This window comes from Polypterus senegalus, chromosome 16 (assembly GCF_016835505.1).
Source record: "Polypterus senegalus isolate Bchr_013 chromosome 16, ASM1683550v1, whole genome shotgun sequence".
Taxonomy (NCBI): domain Eukaryota; kingdom Metazoa; phylum Chordata; class Cladistia; order Polypteriformes; family Polypteridae; genus Polypterus; species Polypterus senegalus.
In genome coordinates this window covers 18,454,577-18,470,454 of record NC_053169.1, presented here as the reverse complement: position 1 = coordinate 18,470,454, position 15,878 = coordinate 18,454,577, and the positions used below count along the sequence as shown (strand labels likewise).

The 15,878-nt window shown below is 36.0% G+C and overlaps 1 protein-coding gene across 1 annotated transcript in view; it reads left to right on the top strand.

Annotated features, from left to right (window-relative positions):
• Positions 1–14,963, top strand: part of abcc10 (ATP-binding cassette, sub-family C (CFTR/MRP), member 10) — a 51,707-nt gene extending 36,744 nt beyond the window's left edge. Inside the window, exons 15-22 of the mRNA XM_039738078.1 lie at positions 834–1,177; positions 2,995–3,164; positions 5,162–5,322; positions 6,462–6,715; positions 8,109–8,254; positions 8,580–8,677; positions 9,912–10,024; positions 14,013–14,963. Coding sequence (XP_039594012.1) covers positions 834–1,177; positions 2,995–3,164; positions 5,162–5,322; positions 6,462–6,715; positions 8,109–8,254; positions 8,580–8,677; positions 9,912–10,024; positions 14,013–14,148 — 1,422 coding nt within the window. The 3' untranslated portion in view covers positions 14,149–14,963. The remainder of the gene's footprint in view (positions 1–833; positions 1,178–2,994; positions 3,165–5,161; positions 5,323–6,461; positions 6,716–8,108; positions 8,255–8,579; positions 8,678–9,911; positions 10,025–14,012) is intronic.
• The last annotated feature ends 915 nt before the right edge of the window (positions 14,964–15,878 follow it).

Below are 15,878 nucleotides of genomic sequence, written 5' to 3'. Positions count from 1 at the left end.
TACTTTAAAATGAAAAGTCGACTTCTTCCTTAATGTGTACTCTTCCAATACCATCTTTCCAAATGGAAGAATATCACCAAGCTCTGTGGCGTCACTGCACTACTTTATTTAATGTATAGCATTTTAGTATCATTTTTAAGCACTTAGACTTAGAAAGCTTGTGGTTTAAAAAGTTCAGAAGATGTTAGGTTTTTATGCTGAAATTTCTAATGTTCGATATGTATTTGTTTTTGGTGGAATCAAACCATAATTTACATTCAGTCTTCTGCTCTGTTTAAAACAGTGTAGTAGATAGATAGATACATTAGATAGATAGATAGATAGATAGATAGATAGATACTTTATTAATCCCAATAGCACGCTGTGATGATACATATTTCCTCTTGGACATACAGTGCCTTCCAAAATATAAAAAGTGTTGTAATTTCTATGCAGTATGACCAAAATGTATGCAAGTCCTCTTAAATGAAGTCTGCAATGTGCACTAATCACTACTGAATTGTTTGATTTGTAATATTGAACTGTGGAGCAGAGGGAAAAATCAAGGAAAAATCTGTCTTTGTCCCAGACATTATGGAGGGCGGCACGGTAGGCTACCCTGAATACATTTAGTGATCTGGCCATAATGCATATATTCCTTCTTGATGGGTTTACATTGGATGTAATCAAAAGAAACATGAAATGTGGCAAATTTGTTTTACGTCTGATTTGAAGTTCTTTAGTTTGAGTTTTACATTCATTTCACGTTGTCAGACTAATTTACTGTTGTAAAGATGGCAAATTGAAAACCGTTTCATATATACTGTCTTCTTTCTATTTTCTGTCCTGTCCAGGCCACCATGACTTTCTTTGACACCACCCCCTTGGGCCGCATTGTCAATCGTTTTTCATCTGACCTGTATTGTGTAGATGACTCCCTGCCATTCATACTGAACATCCTTCTGGCGAATGTCTTTGGGCTACTGGGAATGCTGATAGTAATAAGCTATGGGCTGCCCTGGATTCTGCTAGTGCTGTTTCCTCTTGGCATCCTTTACTACTACATCCAGAGATACTACCGGCAAACCTCCAGGGAACTGAAGCGGTTGTATAGCCTCACCCTGTCACCAATTTACACACAGTTTTCTGAAACTCTTACTGGGCTTACTACAATTCGAGCAAGCCGTGCAGCACCCAGGTCAGAATCCGCGATGGAGGAGATTAAATGTAATTATGTAATTACAATAATGCTAATGGCCCGTTCAGGGGCAACTGGGCGAAAAGACAACTGGGTGACAGACAACTCAGTGAAAAGACAATTGAATGACAGACAACTCGGCGAAACAATTTGGCGAAAAGACAACTTGGCGACATCCTTTACCAGTTAGGTAATAGTTAGGTTCAAAGAGATTTTTTAATGATATTTAAATAACAACGTTGGGCGCCAGGAAAATCCACAGAATCGCCTGTTTTATGAGAGTCCCAATACATTGAGAGTAAAGATATTCCTTAAGCCGTACTCGTAGGTCACCTTTTATAGTCTAAGTAATGTTATCATATGATTACAATCAATACAATTTATATAAAGGATTAGCAATTTTGGTTGCAGAAGATAATGTAAGATAGAGTTTGTTCCTTCTGCAGAATAAAGTTTGTTCGTCAGTTATATAAATTTATTTTCAACATTTTAAATCATGTTGTCATTTAAATATAATTAAAAAATCTCTTTGAATCTAACTATTACCTAACTGGTAAAGGATGTCGCCGAGTTGTATTTCGCCAAGTTGTTTCTTCGCCGAGTTGTCTTTCACGGAGATGTCTTTCGCCGACTTGTCTTTTCGCTGAGTTGACTGTCACCCAGTTGCTACCAAAACTTAATGGCCAGAGACTCATTTACTTTCTCGAATATCAGGATTTTAATGACATCTGGTCTTCTGATATGATTCCAAGTACATTACTCTTCTTGTGGCTTGGTTGACTAAAATTATTTGGAGAGTTTTGCTCAAGGAAGCCTCTGATTGTTCTCTGGTAGTCTGATATGTGAATGGACCTGAATGACATGCATGTTAGATTAATTGGCAGCTCAAATTTGGGCTTGACATGACTGAGGGCTGGCATGTGTGTGAGTGTGCCTTGCCATGGACTAGCACCATGTTCAGGGTTAGTTCCTGCCTTTCCGCCAGTGCTACTGGTATTTTTTCCAAGGCTTTTCCAAGGCATTTTTGCCTGATTGGAGAGAACATGGAAAGTGCCTGCACTGTGGATTGAAAAGCTCTCGCTTATTTTCCCTTTTAGAGAGCTGAATGGAAATAGAATTTATAGGCTTAGCTGGTGAAGAGGAAGAGCAAGTGGAGTGGGTTGTGTGAATGTAAAAATGACATATGGAGCTGTCAGGAGGTAATATTATGTTTAGTCCTTTTAGGGTAACATTGGAGTTAGAGAGGTTTGCCAACAGGATGTGGCCTAAAAAGTGCTGTATGCAGTAGGAGGATGGGATATTGATATATTTGTGCCTGATTACACTGTATAATGTCTTCCCTTTTATAAGTCATTAACAAATATTATTTAATGCTTAACAGGTTATTAGTTAATGTACATTTAAATAGTCATCAATCGAAATTATACAGTTTTACCAATATATGGATTATCTTAATGATATTTACAATTTTCATTATGCAACATCTTTACAGACCATTTATTCATTAGTGGCAGATTTTTAATTTTGCAGTACCTAATATGAAGTTGAAACTATTCAGCAATTGTTATAGATTTATTAATGAAAGCTGTTATACTATAAAGTGTTATGCTTTGTCTTTTGTTGGTATTCTTAAGGAAGTTTAGTATTTTTATGTCAACTGGTCTTGTTTTAAAGACATATTGTCTGACCTGTTAGAGGACTGAAAAGTACAATTTTAATTGGGGGCAATGCAATCAAAACCAGAGCTTGATCCTTACCAAAATGAATCTGACATCTGTTTATGAAATGCTATAATAGTGATTTGCATGTTCTTCCAGGTTTGAGCAGGAAAATGAGAATCGTTTGGAAGCCAACCAGCGCTGTCTGTTTGCAAGTAATGCAGCCATGCAGTGGTTGGATATTCGGTTGCAGATGTTGGGTGTTGCTGTAGTTACTGCAATTTCTGTGATTGCAGTTATACAACATCAGAAGAAATCCGTAGATCCAGGTGAGCAGAAGCAACCGTATATCATATTTGTGGCTGAAAATTAATGGATTTCTATTGTAGTACTTACTAAAACATAACTGACATCATATACTCATCAGAATTGAGACTGCTTTCAGGTGTAGTTTTAAATTTTATGTTAATATTTTGTCACCCACTAATTTGTGACTTTTATTTTTTTGACATTTTCCAAGGTATATTGGCATGCTCATGTTACTGTTTAAAACCTCAGTATTAAAACTACTTTTGTGAAACATTTAATTTTTAAAAGAAAGACTACAGACTATTTTAGTTTTTCTTTTGGTTTCTTCAAAACCCTGTACTAAGAAGTCTCATTTATTAGGTAAAACTTGCGATTACATTGCTCATATCCCAAATCGATCACATGCTTAAATTTTTTTTCCTACAACACTTACATTTACCACATTTATTTATTTGTACCATTAACATGTACTTACTATGCCATTAAACACTAAAACTGACATGAACATATTAAACATACTGCAAAATGTGTGTGAACATTTCATCCCATAAAGCTCCTTTTCTTAATGAGCTAGGTTGTCCCAATGTCTCATTCAGATGGTTTTCAAAAGTAGCGATAGTATTCATAATGACTATATGGCATAATTTTTATTGTGTTATTACACTATATTTTGTGAAAAAATGCATCCAGCAATTCTGTACTGAATAAACATCCCCTTAATACCAACAGCAATAAGTCTACATAACGCTTCACTGAGACTGTGACAGCCATGTCAGAACATTTTTTTTCTCTGTTTTTAATTTTGTTGCTTTATAGTCATTCTGGTATGTGTTTCAGTCCTAATTGGCTGCGTATATTTATCTACTTATCTATCTGTTTATATATTTATTTAGTTAAAGAGCTTCTGTAAAAAGCTAAATACCCCGCCTCTGGACAAATACAGTTCGTTCTATCTATCTATCTATCTATCTATCTATCTATCTATCTATCTATCTATCTATCTATCTATCTATCTATCTATCTATCTATCTATCTATCTATCTATCTATCAGGGTGTCTTTAAGTTTGTGCTTGACGTGCGTTGCTATGCAATGAAGTACATAAAGTACAAGTTCTAATAGTTAGAAATATCTCTTCATGTTTTAATGTTATCTTAAGTGTGAGACTTAGTATATGATCAGAAGTTAGTTGAGACAGATCCTTATTTTATCATTTTCATCCTTAGCTTCTTATTTTCTAAGCTATATCTTGGGATCAGAAACATTTGCTAATGCTTTAGATTTCTGTAAGTCCTAAAAGATTGTTTGAATAATTGGTGAGTGAAACTACAACTAGATTTATGTAGCTCCGTGCCCAGTTAATTTAGTCAAGTGACAATGTTTGATGTTATTAAAAATTTTTTTGGACTTTCAGAACAGTAACAGGCATTTCATTTTGTATGCTATAGCATAAATGTAGAATACAAATTTTCCCGTAAATCCAATAATTTCAGTCAATAGCAGGAGTTGGATCAGTAGTAAAATTTTGACTGCTATCAATACCAGCTTTTGGAGCTTAGAATCAACACAAAATAAAAGACAACTCCAAAACCCTCCATCTTTATCCAGTCTATTTCATTCGAAGCAAGGCGGGGGACCCCAATGAAGTTCTAGTCATGTCGAAGCATGTAGTTTTGTTTTGTTTCATCAAGGCTTTGAATAGCGAGTATAGCTGGAGTGTTGGTGGGGATTTGTAGGGGACTAAGAGAAAAGCTGATGTTTATTTTTGGTACCAAAATTTCCAAAATGTTGGTACGGTACAGTATTAAAATTTGTGATTTTTGTATTTTTCCAGTACCGGTATACTGTGCAACCCTACTCCTTATAAACTGACAAAGAAACACCAAGATATGAAAACTTGCACTAGGGGACATTTCTCTTTGGTATTGCTCTTAACAATAAAGTGCATTGATCTTTTTTGTTTAATGGTTGTCTTCTACTCAGCCAGTCTTGACAGTCCCCTCTTGTATTTTTGACAGCTTTGGTAGGCCTGGCTCTGTCATATGCCTTATCTGTCACAAACCTTCTCTCTGGGCTTATATCCAGCTTCACTCAGACAGAGACTCAGATGGTGAGTGTGGAGCGGACAGAAGAGTATTCTACTGATATTCCCACTGAACCACAAGAAGCCACCCTAAAGGTAAATACAAGATTGCAGTAATGGCAGGAACGTGAGGAAGTGACTACGTTGTTTCACTTTTCCATTTGATGTGGGATTGACCTTCTTTATTTTTATCAGTTAAGTTAAGTTGGCATAGCACCATCAAGTGATACAGTGAATGTTTGTCATCATACAACACAATGATTTATTCACCAGTTTTTCATAAAGCAATGCTTGAGTCCTAATTTTGATTGAATAACAAATTAAGAAAACTTGTAGATAACTAAGTGTGGTGTCTAGTCTAATGATGCAAGCTTGTTGGGACACTAAACTGCTCTAGTATGACCGGTGAGGACATATGAATGTGTTTCTTTGTCTCTTTGTTGCTAGTTACTGTCCACACAACTGCCTCCCTCCACACTGCTAAACAACAGAACATTTCAAGCTAGGAAAATGAATGAGCGATTAGTTATACACAATGACAGTCAGTGACCTCTTACTATTTTACTACTCAAAAGTTACAATTAGCTAGTAAAAAAATAATCAAATTTGAATGCAAATGAATCATCATGTATAATAGTTGCTCAAAAGATTATATTAGATTGCATGACAGATAGGAATATAAAATTGTTTTATATACTTGTCATCAAGATTAACTTAAAGTAGAACAGCAAAGAGGGTAATGCTGAAGTCTTATGGATCTTGTGTCTTAAGTTAGACACAATTCTGCTTTTAGAAGATGAGCAGGTTATATGGTTTGTTTGAGGTTACATTCTTGAGTCTGTGATAATGACATATCAAGTTTGAATCAAAGATTTTAATACAGGTTCTCACTGTGTATGTACATACGGCTTTTATACTGGGACTCTGGTTTTTTTGCACTTTGTAAAAGCATTTCATCAGTTTGAATGTATCTTAAATGTACCAGATATGTTTGTGTTACTTTTGTGATGTACAAAGGAATGGAGTTCAATGCAGGTCTGGTTCATGTCTTAAGGTTTTTATTGCTGGATTAGTATTTTGCTCTCTGCAACTAACTAGCTAACTAACTAACTCTTTTTTCCCCCCACGGGGAAATTTGGAAATCATTTAAAAATGGAAGAAGTGATAATGTGGTTTTTTACATCTCATATAATAAATGTTGTGTGATTTGTTTCTAAATTTGTTTTCTTATTTAGGCAGTTCCCATGTGGCCTAGCCAGGGACAAATTGAGTTCCATGGAGCAGTTTTAGTATATCGACCTGGCTTACCTAATGCCTTAGACGGAGTGGATCTGGTCATTCATTCTGGGACAAAGGTTGGAATTGTGGGTAGAACTGGTTCTGGAAAATCTTCAATGTTCCTAGCACTGTTTCGCATGGTAGAGCTGAGCGGAGGAGAAATTTTTATTGATGACATTAACATTGGCCTCATCAGCCTGGAAGTTCTGCGGTAAGGAATTTTCATCCCACAGGTTTTGACTTACTAAGGCTATGTGTTTTGTTGTGGTAGGGTGTTAAGCTTCTCCCATAATTTATTAGGTACACCATAACAGAATGGCCCAAATCCCATACTCTTACCTCACTACCAGGGTTGACTGCTATTGTAGTTCAACACTCCCCCCTTTCTTTTACATGTGTAGCGCCAGGCAATTAGAGTACCAGGACAGGCAGGAGAGAAAGTTACTTTTTATTCATGCTTAGATTAACTTAAGTTTCCAGTTTTGCTCAAAATAGGGTAAACTGAGTGTTGGTAAAATAATACAACTTGAATAATCATCTTGTATCAAATTTGCCTACTATCAGGTGGGTTTGTGTCTTAATATGTTGAATGGTCTCAGGTACAATATTTTCCAGCATGACCATTGAATGAAATGGCCTTCTCCATGAATGGAGCAGCTGAGGAGTAGAGATAGAAATAGAGACAGAGAGTGATGGCCTCTCTTCAGGATAGAAAATGGCAAAAAGTGTGCTGCTCTAAATTTAAACTAGTCTGTCTTCCTTGATGTATATCCCTGAATAATGGGATTTAGTAGTTCAAGGTTGTACCGACCGAATTTCCCTCAGTTTAGCTCTGATCAACTCCCATTCCAGCCCATGCTTCATTCCTGCATCTAAGTATTTCTTCCTATTTTAAACAAACAAGAAAGAAATGATAAACAGGTGATTAAGTCGTAAACTACCTTTATAAAACTACCTTCCAGTCCAGGTTTTCTTGCTGGAGGGAGGGGCTCATATAATTTAATGATATTTGTAGCTCATACAGACTAAAACAATGCCTCTGACATGTTCACAGAGTTTCACACCTACTCTCGTCAATTCTCCCCCCTTCCGTCAGAGATGACCAGAGCATTTAACAGAAAAATATCAACGGTCACATTGCTAAAATGTTGGAGAGTAGCAATGGCCTATTTTTAAAAAGCTGCTTTTTAAATCACCAAGTCATTCCTTAAATGACATTATCAATACAGTTATCAATTATGTCATTCAGTTATCACTATGTTAAATATTACAAATACACAACAAAGTTAAGCAATGACAAAAGACTGTAATAAATGAATGTTTCAGAAAAAAATTGCATTTGTGTATTTCTCTTCTGCATATTTTTATTTGTGAGCATATTTCAATTACCATAACACTATGTCTTGAACAGGATATTCTGATTTTATATCTATGTAGCATTTTGCATCTTGCAATATGCTGCCATAACAGTGCAGTATTTTAACACATTCTGTCTTTTCTCCATGTGTTGTTTTTACTTATTTTGTTATTTCCTTTTTGTGCACCATATTTGTACTGTAAGCGTTTATTACTGATAGATGAAATTTAGTCCCTTGGTTTTTTAGGTCAAAGCTTGCAATCATTCCACAAGATCCTTTCCTGTTTAGTGGAACCATTCGGGAAAATCTGGACCCATGGGGTCATCATTCTGATGCCGAGCTATTCAGCGTACTTGAACAATGCCATCTAATAAATGTTGTTACAAGAATGGGTTAGTAAAGTAAAAAGCTTAGATTCCTTGAGCTAAAATCTAAAATTCATTTAAGATCTTTGCCCTCTTTCATTTGTTATAATGGTTTTTCATATTTTATGACCTTTCATTTGTTTTTTTCTTAGATTTTTCTCACCCGGTTAGGGTTGTTGATAATGGGGATTTTAACTATTGTATTGCTTTTTGCTTCAGCATTTATTTGACATTATTAAAGTAATATTATGCTGCTTGACTTGTTTATGTAGAATGTGCAATTCTTTGTGATGCTGCACAGTGTTTACTTACACGAGCGTCTTTTTGTTTGTAACTACTCTCATACTTGTAGGTGGGCTTGGTGCAGAAGTGGGAGAGAGGGGAAAGACTCTGTCTGTTGGGCAACGCCAGTTGGTATGCTTGGCTCGAGCATTGCTGACACAAGCTAAGGTGAGAATGCCAGCCAAAGAAAGAAAATTGTTCCATTTTAGAATGGTGGTTTTGCTTTAGTCATGCTTTTATGTTATTTAGTTTAGTTCTTCCCCTGCCTTTTAAAAATTAATCCACCAAAACAATATATTCTAAATTTGGCAAAAAAATCAAACGTTTGACATTTACTGAAAATCTTTTTCCCCTTCAGTTTACTTTTTTGTTTCTGTACTATTCCAAAATGATCACATTTTTGTGATTTGTGGTTATAATGTATGTTATAAAATATTACATTTTATACGTAAATAAAATTATCCTTGTATTATTTAAGAGTAATCTAAATATTGATGCTGTCTAAGATCAGAATTTAAATACCAAAAAAGCTACCTTCTTTGATAGTGCAATAAAAAAAGGCAAATAAATTTATTAAGCACTGCCATGCTACTTGTACATTAAAAAAATAGTCGTGGATGCATCTCTTCTTATGAGATTTTTGGATATTAGAGGAGAAGGAAAAATAAACATTTTTTTCATATTGATTTACAACTTAATTCAGAGTCTGCCATTTGAACTTAAGTGTATTATTAATTGACTTTAGAGCAAAACTAGAATTGTGAAGATTTTGTTTGTTGAATCCAAAGTCCGTTTGGTAAATTGTTGACTTATTGCCTGGTTTTCCAGTCTGATATTTGTCTGTGAAAATCACCAGTCACCACCTGTGAACCCACAATTTTTGGGTTATAAGGATGAATTTATCAGCACCTCCTGGTGACGTCAGCTGAATTTCCAATCAGCCTCTACCTTGTGTGCAGCACTGCCAATGGCTACACCCAGCAAAGGGATGCCCCGAGGTACAGAATATGGTGCAGATACAGCTATTCATGTTATAACAAGCTGCTTTCCAAGTATTTTACTTATATATACTTGGGAAAGAATTGCATCCAGTTTATCTTGTGCATTAGTTTCAGAACTTTACTTCTTAATACAAGATCATGTACGTTTTGATGGATATGAATTTAGTTTCAGCTAGCCTTTCCATCCAACCAGGTCTGCCATTAGAAAACCTTACTTAACTTGTCACATTATAGATAGTAATGGAAAAAGCAGTTTTTCAATGTGAGGTGGGCTAAGTGTTCCGTTTCTCGCTATGTAGTTATTTTTTTGACATACCTATAACAAGTTTTGATAACCAAGCTATATGTCATATAGATATTGTAGGAGAACTGAAATTATATAAACCTTTTTTTTATCTTAGATTTTATGCATTGATGAAGCCACAGCCAGTGTGGACCAGAAAACAGACAAAATTCTTCAGAATACCATACGGGAGAAATTCAAAGAGAAAACAGTTCTTACAATTGCTCACAGGTAAAATGGACAATGCCAGAATCTGACATTTGTTTTAATGTTACAGCTTTGATCTGAAACCAGAGCAATGTATTTATGTTCAAATAATACATGAACATGCCCGGGGTTTGTTTCCTGCCTTGCGCCCTGTGTTAGCTGGGATTGGCTCCAGCAGACCCCCGTGACCCTGTAGTTAGGATATAGCGGGTTGGATAATGGATGGATGGATAATACATAAACATGTAAAAATAACACAATTCCAGAAAAAGCCATGGAAAAGATTGACAATTGAAATTACATGTGTTTATACAAGTTTTATAATTTTGTAATAGAAATTGTTAGTTTACTCTGTTTTGCTTCACATTAGAAAATAAAGCCTTATTCTAATGTTCACATTTTATGTATAGCGTATAGTGCTACTAGACATACATTGATTATCATTTTTGTACATTAGTGTGAACAATTTATAAAAAAACTGCCTCAAAACAGAACAGGAAGTAATATTTGTTTCATGTGTGCCTCATGAAAATTCTTATGTGCGACATTACTGAAAGTCATTACCAATCCATCCATCCATCCGTTATCCAACCCGCTATATCCTAACTACAGGGTCACAGGGGTCTGCTGGAGCCAATCCCAGCCAACACAGGGCACAAGGCAGGAAACAAACCCCGGGCAGGGTGCCAGCCCACAGCAGCATTACCAATCTGTTTCTTCAATTCCTTTAGATTACCTGCAATAGCTGACTGCTGATGTAGCTCATTTTCACAGAAGCTTTACTGTACTGTACAAGGCAGGGCAGATGTATGTCATGTCATGCAGCATTTCCTTGTGATACGTTATTGGAAGTTCTGCACAGGGCTAACAAAGACATTTTTGAATGAAGTGTCTTATTGAGTTAAAAAAAACTACATTATGAAACATTTGCACCATAAAATAACATAGAACATTAGAAAACTTGTGATGACAACAAGCCATTCAGCCCGACAAGCTTGTCCATCTTTGAAAATACCATCAAGTTCAGATTTATATATCTATGAAGTCCGACACTTTACCACACTACTTTATCATTTATCCCATGTGTCTACGGTTCTTTGTGTGAAGAAAAACATAATATTTGTGTGCCCTTAATTTTCCAACTGTGTCTCCAAGTTCTTGGTAAAGATTTTTTTAAATAACAGTCTGGGGCCACTCCACTATTTTCTTTCAGATTTCTAAACACTTCAGTAATGTCATTCTTAATTTCTATTTACTTAAATCTTTATTTAGACCCAGCAATTCTGCAACTAGAGCTTGTTTTGCAACAGTAAACATGAACCTGAATGCATGGTTCTTTTTGTAGTGATTTCCAATTTCTGTATGTAGACAAGGAAAAAATGGATATTAAAACATAGCATTCATCTTTTTATTGTGCTTTATTTAGTCTTTAATCACATACCTTGTTTTTTTTTAGAAATAAGATCAAAATAAATTATTTGTGTTCTTATTAACAAGGGATCTAAAGTAAGCAAAGAGTTTTATTCATAGAAATTACCAAACTCAGATTTTGGATTGTACCCTACATTTTATCCACTGCCATGCGTGATTTAAAGGAAAAATCTTGTCAACAAACCATCAATGAATATTTCTTTTTGTATGAAATTAGAGATTCTACTCTTGATGTTAATGTGTGGTAGGCAGTGCCACCTACTGGCTGAGGTGCTGTACTATAAACCACAAATATATTAGTTAGGTCCCCTCCATTCATTATGCAGACTAAGCAACTCACTTAGTTAATTCTTTTGTAAACAGTTCCTCAGCATTTATGCAATTGTATACCATAACTATTTTAATGTATATCTTGAGTTTTGTTTATGCTCACTTTTCTTACATGTCTAACGACAAGGCAGATTTTATCTGTCCATCTACAATATAGTGCCTTTACTGTCTGTCTATCTATCTATCTCTTTAAAGTCTAGCACACTAAGTTTGTATTATACAGGACAGTGTAAAATTAAAGCAAGTATTTGGCACAGCAAATGGGTTAATTTTTGAGCCTTTGCAGTGTCTTTCTTTTGATGTGAAACAGGAGCCCACCTTCTTTTTAAACTTGGTGTGAAACAAGAGTCTTACCTGGCTTAGCAATGAAAACACATCTAGAGTATTAATCTGTAGAGCAGTCTTCAGTTCCTTACATCGTTTGCAAGTGTGAAGAGGGAGCCACAAATGCAGAAAATGGTCCTTTTGTGTTAAAGCTAATTTTCATATACTGTATATATTAGTTGAGAGGAACAGTATACAGTTACTTAGAAACAGATGATAATAAAGCTTTGCTTTACATTAAGAGGTAAAGAAGAGATTTGTATGTTTACAGCTGGCAATGAATGTTTGCCTTTTTGTATCTCGCTGCTGCATTGGGCAGTATGGCGCTGCGATGGTTTGAACTGCTGCCTCACAGCTTCAGGAGAGAGGACGTAAAATTAATCTGGGCCTTGTTATTGTCTATGTTGTTTGCATATTCTCCCAGAGGAAGGTGGCTTAGGTTAACTTAAATTGTTCAGGTGATATTGAGCGTGGATGTGCCCTGCCTTGCAGTGTTGGGTTGGCTCCTACCTAGTATCCATTCTTTGCAGGACAAGCTGACTTTAGTTCAAATGGATATTGCAATGCTAGAGTACCCCGTATAGTATAGTTAGGATATAGCGGGTTGGATAATGGATGGATGGATGGATGGTTAGCGTAGTTTACGTCATTCATGAGTACTTACTGCCCCTTCCCAGTAGCTTGCACAGAACATCTGTTCAGGGCTACATGCAATAGATAAGTTTACTTTGAACTCCATAAATGTTCATTACAACGTTTCTATGATGTTTGTCAGACAGAAGTGCAGTGAAGACTTGCACTTGTTTTTTGTTTTTTTTTTGCAACTATGATATTGCCTTAATTTCTAGCAAAGAATGGTTAGTAGAATTTATAAAAATAAAACTGGGTTGTGCATCAATCAGTCACAAGTCAACCTAAAATGCATATATTTAGAATGACTGAGCAATCCAGTGTAACAAGTTCCACAAGAAATTTTTTAAAGCCGATCCCTGCCGGGGGCGGAGGACAACCAGCTCCCCAAACCCAACACAAACAGGCACAAGGCATAATTCCAGCACACACAAAGGCTTTTTATTTGGGACACTCTTCAAGCAAGAGTTTCCCACAGCAATAAGTACAGTCACAACAAGTACAATAATAAGCACTTTTCTTCTCTTCCTTTCTTCTGCCTTTAAAACTCCTCTGACGAGCGTTGTCCTCTCCCTCCCAACTCTGGCTCCTCAAATGAAGTGAGGTAGTCCCTTTTGCTGCACCCGGGAGCACTTCAGCTGTCCCATCCACATTATCTTGAAATACTCCCCAGTGTGGTGGAAGCCTTAAGTAGGGCTCTGCTGCTCTCCCTGGCAGCCCCCACAGAACCCAACATAGCTGTGCCAAAGTCCAACTCTCATGGAGCCCTGTGGGAATCTGAGAAACTGCAGTAATTCAGGGGGGCTGCCATCTAATGCTCTGGAGGAGGTAGTGCCTTGTGCACATCTGCTCCCCTGGTCTTTCCCTCCCAATGGTGCCCCGGCCCTCCGTCAGTGAAGATAAAAAGTGCAGACTCCTCAAAAAGATAATGGTGTTAGAGAATTAACGCAGGTCTCGGTAGCTATGAGGCAGCAGTGCTAATCACTGCAGTATTGCATCACCCAGTATTATGTGCAGTATTCCTTAATATTTAATACTAGTTTTATATTTGTTTATTCTTTATTGTGTTAATTTACTTAGACCTAAATCCAACACAAAATGCCACACACACACAGAAATTTGACATTAAGTCATTACTTTATAGACATGTGCCTTCTTTGAAAGTTTGTACTGTTGACATGAATGGCAAGCTGAAAACAATTAAGCTTTGGATTAAGTTCAGGCATTAATAGGTGGCATATCACAGAGTTAAAGCACAAGTCTTAATTTCTGTGTTTTCTTTGTTTTTGCTTTCTAGGCTTAACACTATTATGGATTATGATAAAGTTCTAGTGATGCATTTGGGGAAAGTGGTGGAATTTGATTCTCCAGCAGCCCTATGCCAAGAAGAGACTTCCTTTTTTTATAAACTTGTTCACAGTAAGACAGGGTAAGATCAAGCCACGGAGTTCAAGAGAGCTAGATGTTGGCACTGAAATGCTGAATATTCATAGCAAACCAACCAGTGTTTTAAAAATGTTAAAGCTGGATGTTCTTGTACTGAAAATCTTTCAATTATGTACTACATGCCTCATCATGTAATATTACAAATCTGATAGCAGAGGATTCGGTATGTTAACAGGTGTCATGCTATCCATTGTTAATTGCGTCACTTTTCAGCAGTAAGAAGAAGAAGTATGTACATTGTAATAATCTATGTTTTTGCCAAAGTTCTTCATTATTTTCTTTATATTTTAATTTTTATGTAGTAATAAATTATTTCGCTGTGCTGTAGTCAGTATGGGGGGTTATAGACTTACAGGTTAGATATTTCAGTTTTTCCAGTTGTATGTGCACAATACTGTATATCCTCAGTGTTTATTTACAGTATATGATGCCTTTTTGCATGAAGTGTAACTAATTAGTAATTCTTGAGATAAGATTTCAGAATTAGAATTACAAATGGAATGCTCTAGAAGATTAACAGAAGGGTATCAATTTAAATCATTGACTTAGAGGCACATGACAGATGTCTTCTACATCTCTCCACTATAATAAAAAAATCTTTGGACAAGACGTGACTTCTGGAAGAGACTTTTTGGAAGGAAGTCCCACAAGACGGGGACTTTTACTATGAGATTCTTTCAAGTTACACCATACTTACAACTTTTGGAAGCAAGTCACACGAGTTGGAGACTTTTGCCATGAGATTCTTTCAAGTCACGCACTACTTACAACTATTTTCAAACAAGACCACGGTCATCAGGTACATTCTGGCATTTAACCTGGACAGACACCAGTCCATTAAAGGGCTTACTTATGAACACACACACACTTACGAAGATCCAGTTTAGAATCACCCATTCATCTAAATATGGCAGCGAGAAACGATGCAGTCAAACGAATTAACGTGAAAATTGTCCATCGTTACATGGCAAATTGATTAAATGTGTATCAATAGACTACGCTGAAGCAGTTGGTGGTGATTTGTGTGGAAGATGAAAACATCAACTTACAATATCACGAAGAACATCTATACCTGTTAACACCGCCTGGTCTTCTACTAGCCAATTTACTGTTGAAAGAAGGATGTATCGTAATGTTATTTCATAATTAATGTATGAGTGATGGACTATGTAATGGAACAAGATTAGTTGTATTAAAAATTGGTCGAACAATTCTAACATGTAAAATTTTAACAGGCGACAAGAAAGGTAATGTAGTACATATTCCACAAATAACATGAGACACAAAAGGAGATCTTGATATGCCATTCGTATTAAAACGTTTACAGTTTCCTGTTAGAATAGCTTTTGTTATGACAATTAACAAATAACAAGGGCAAACATTCGAAAAAGTCAGTTTATTTATTAGAGAGAAAGAAACGATATTCAGTCACAGGCAGTTACTTGTACTTTGCGTTGTCACAATATAAATCCAAACACGGAATCAAAATTCAATGCGATCTTGAAGAAAAGTTCATTCCAAATATTCTTTTAACTGAAGTTTTAAAGTAAAAATAAAAATAATGCATATGTAACAATTTCCATGAATATAAGAATCTCTTTAAATTGTATATCTGGTTAACCAAACCTAGGGGTTGGCAAGCGAAGCGAGCAGGGGGCAGAGCCCCCTAGATTATTAAAAAAGTAAAAAACCTCAGCTTGCAAGATGACATATATGA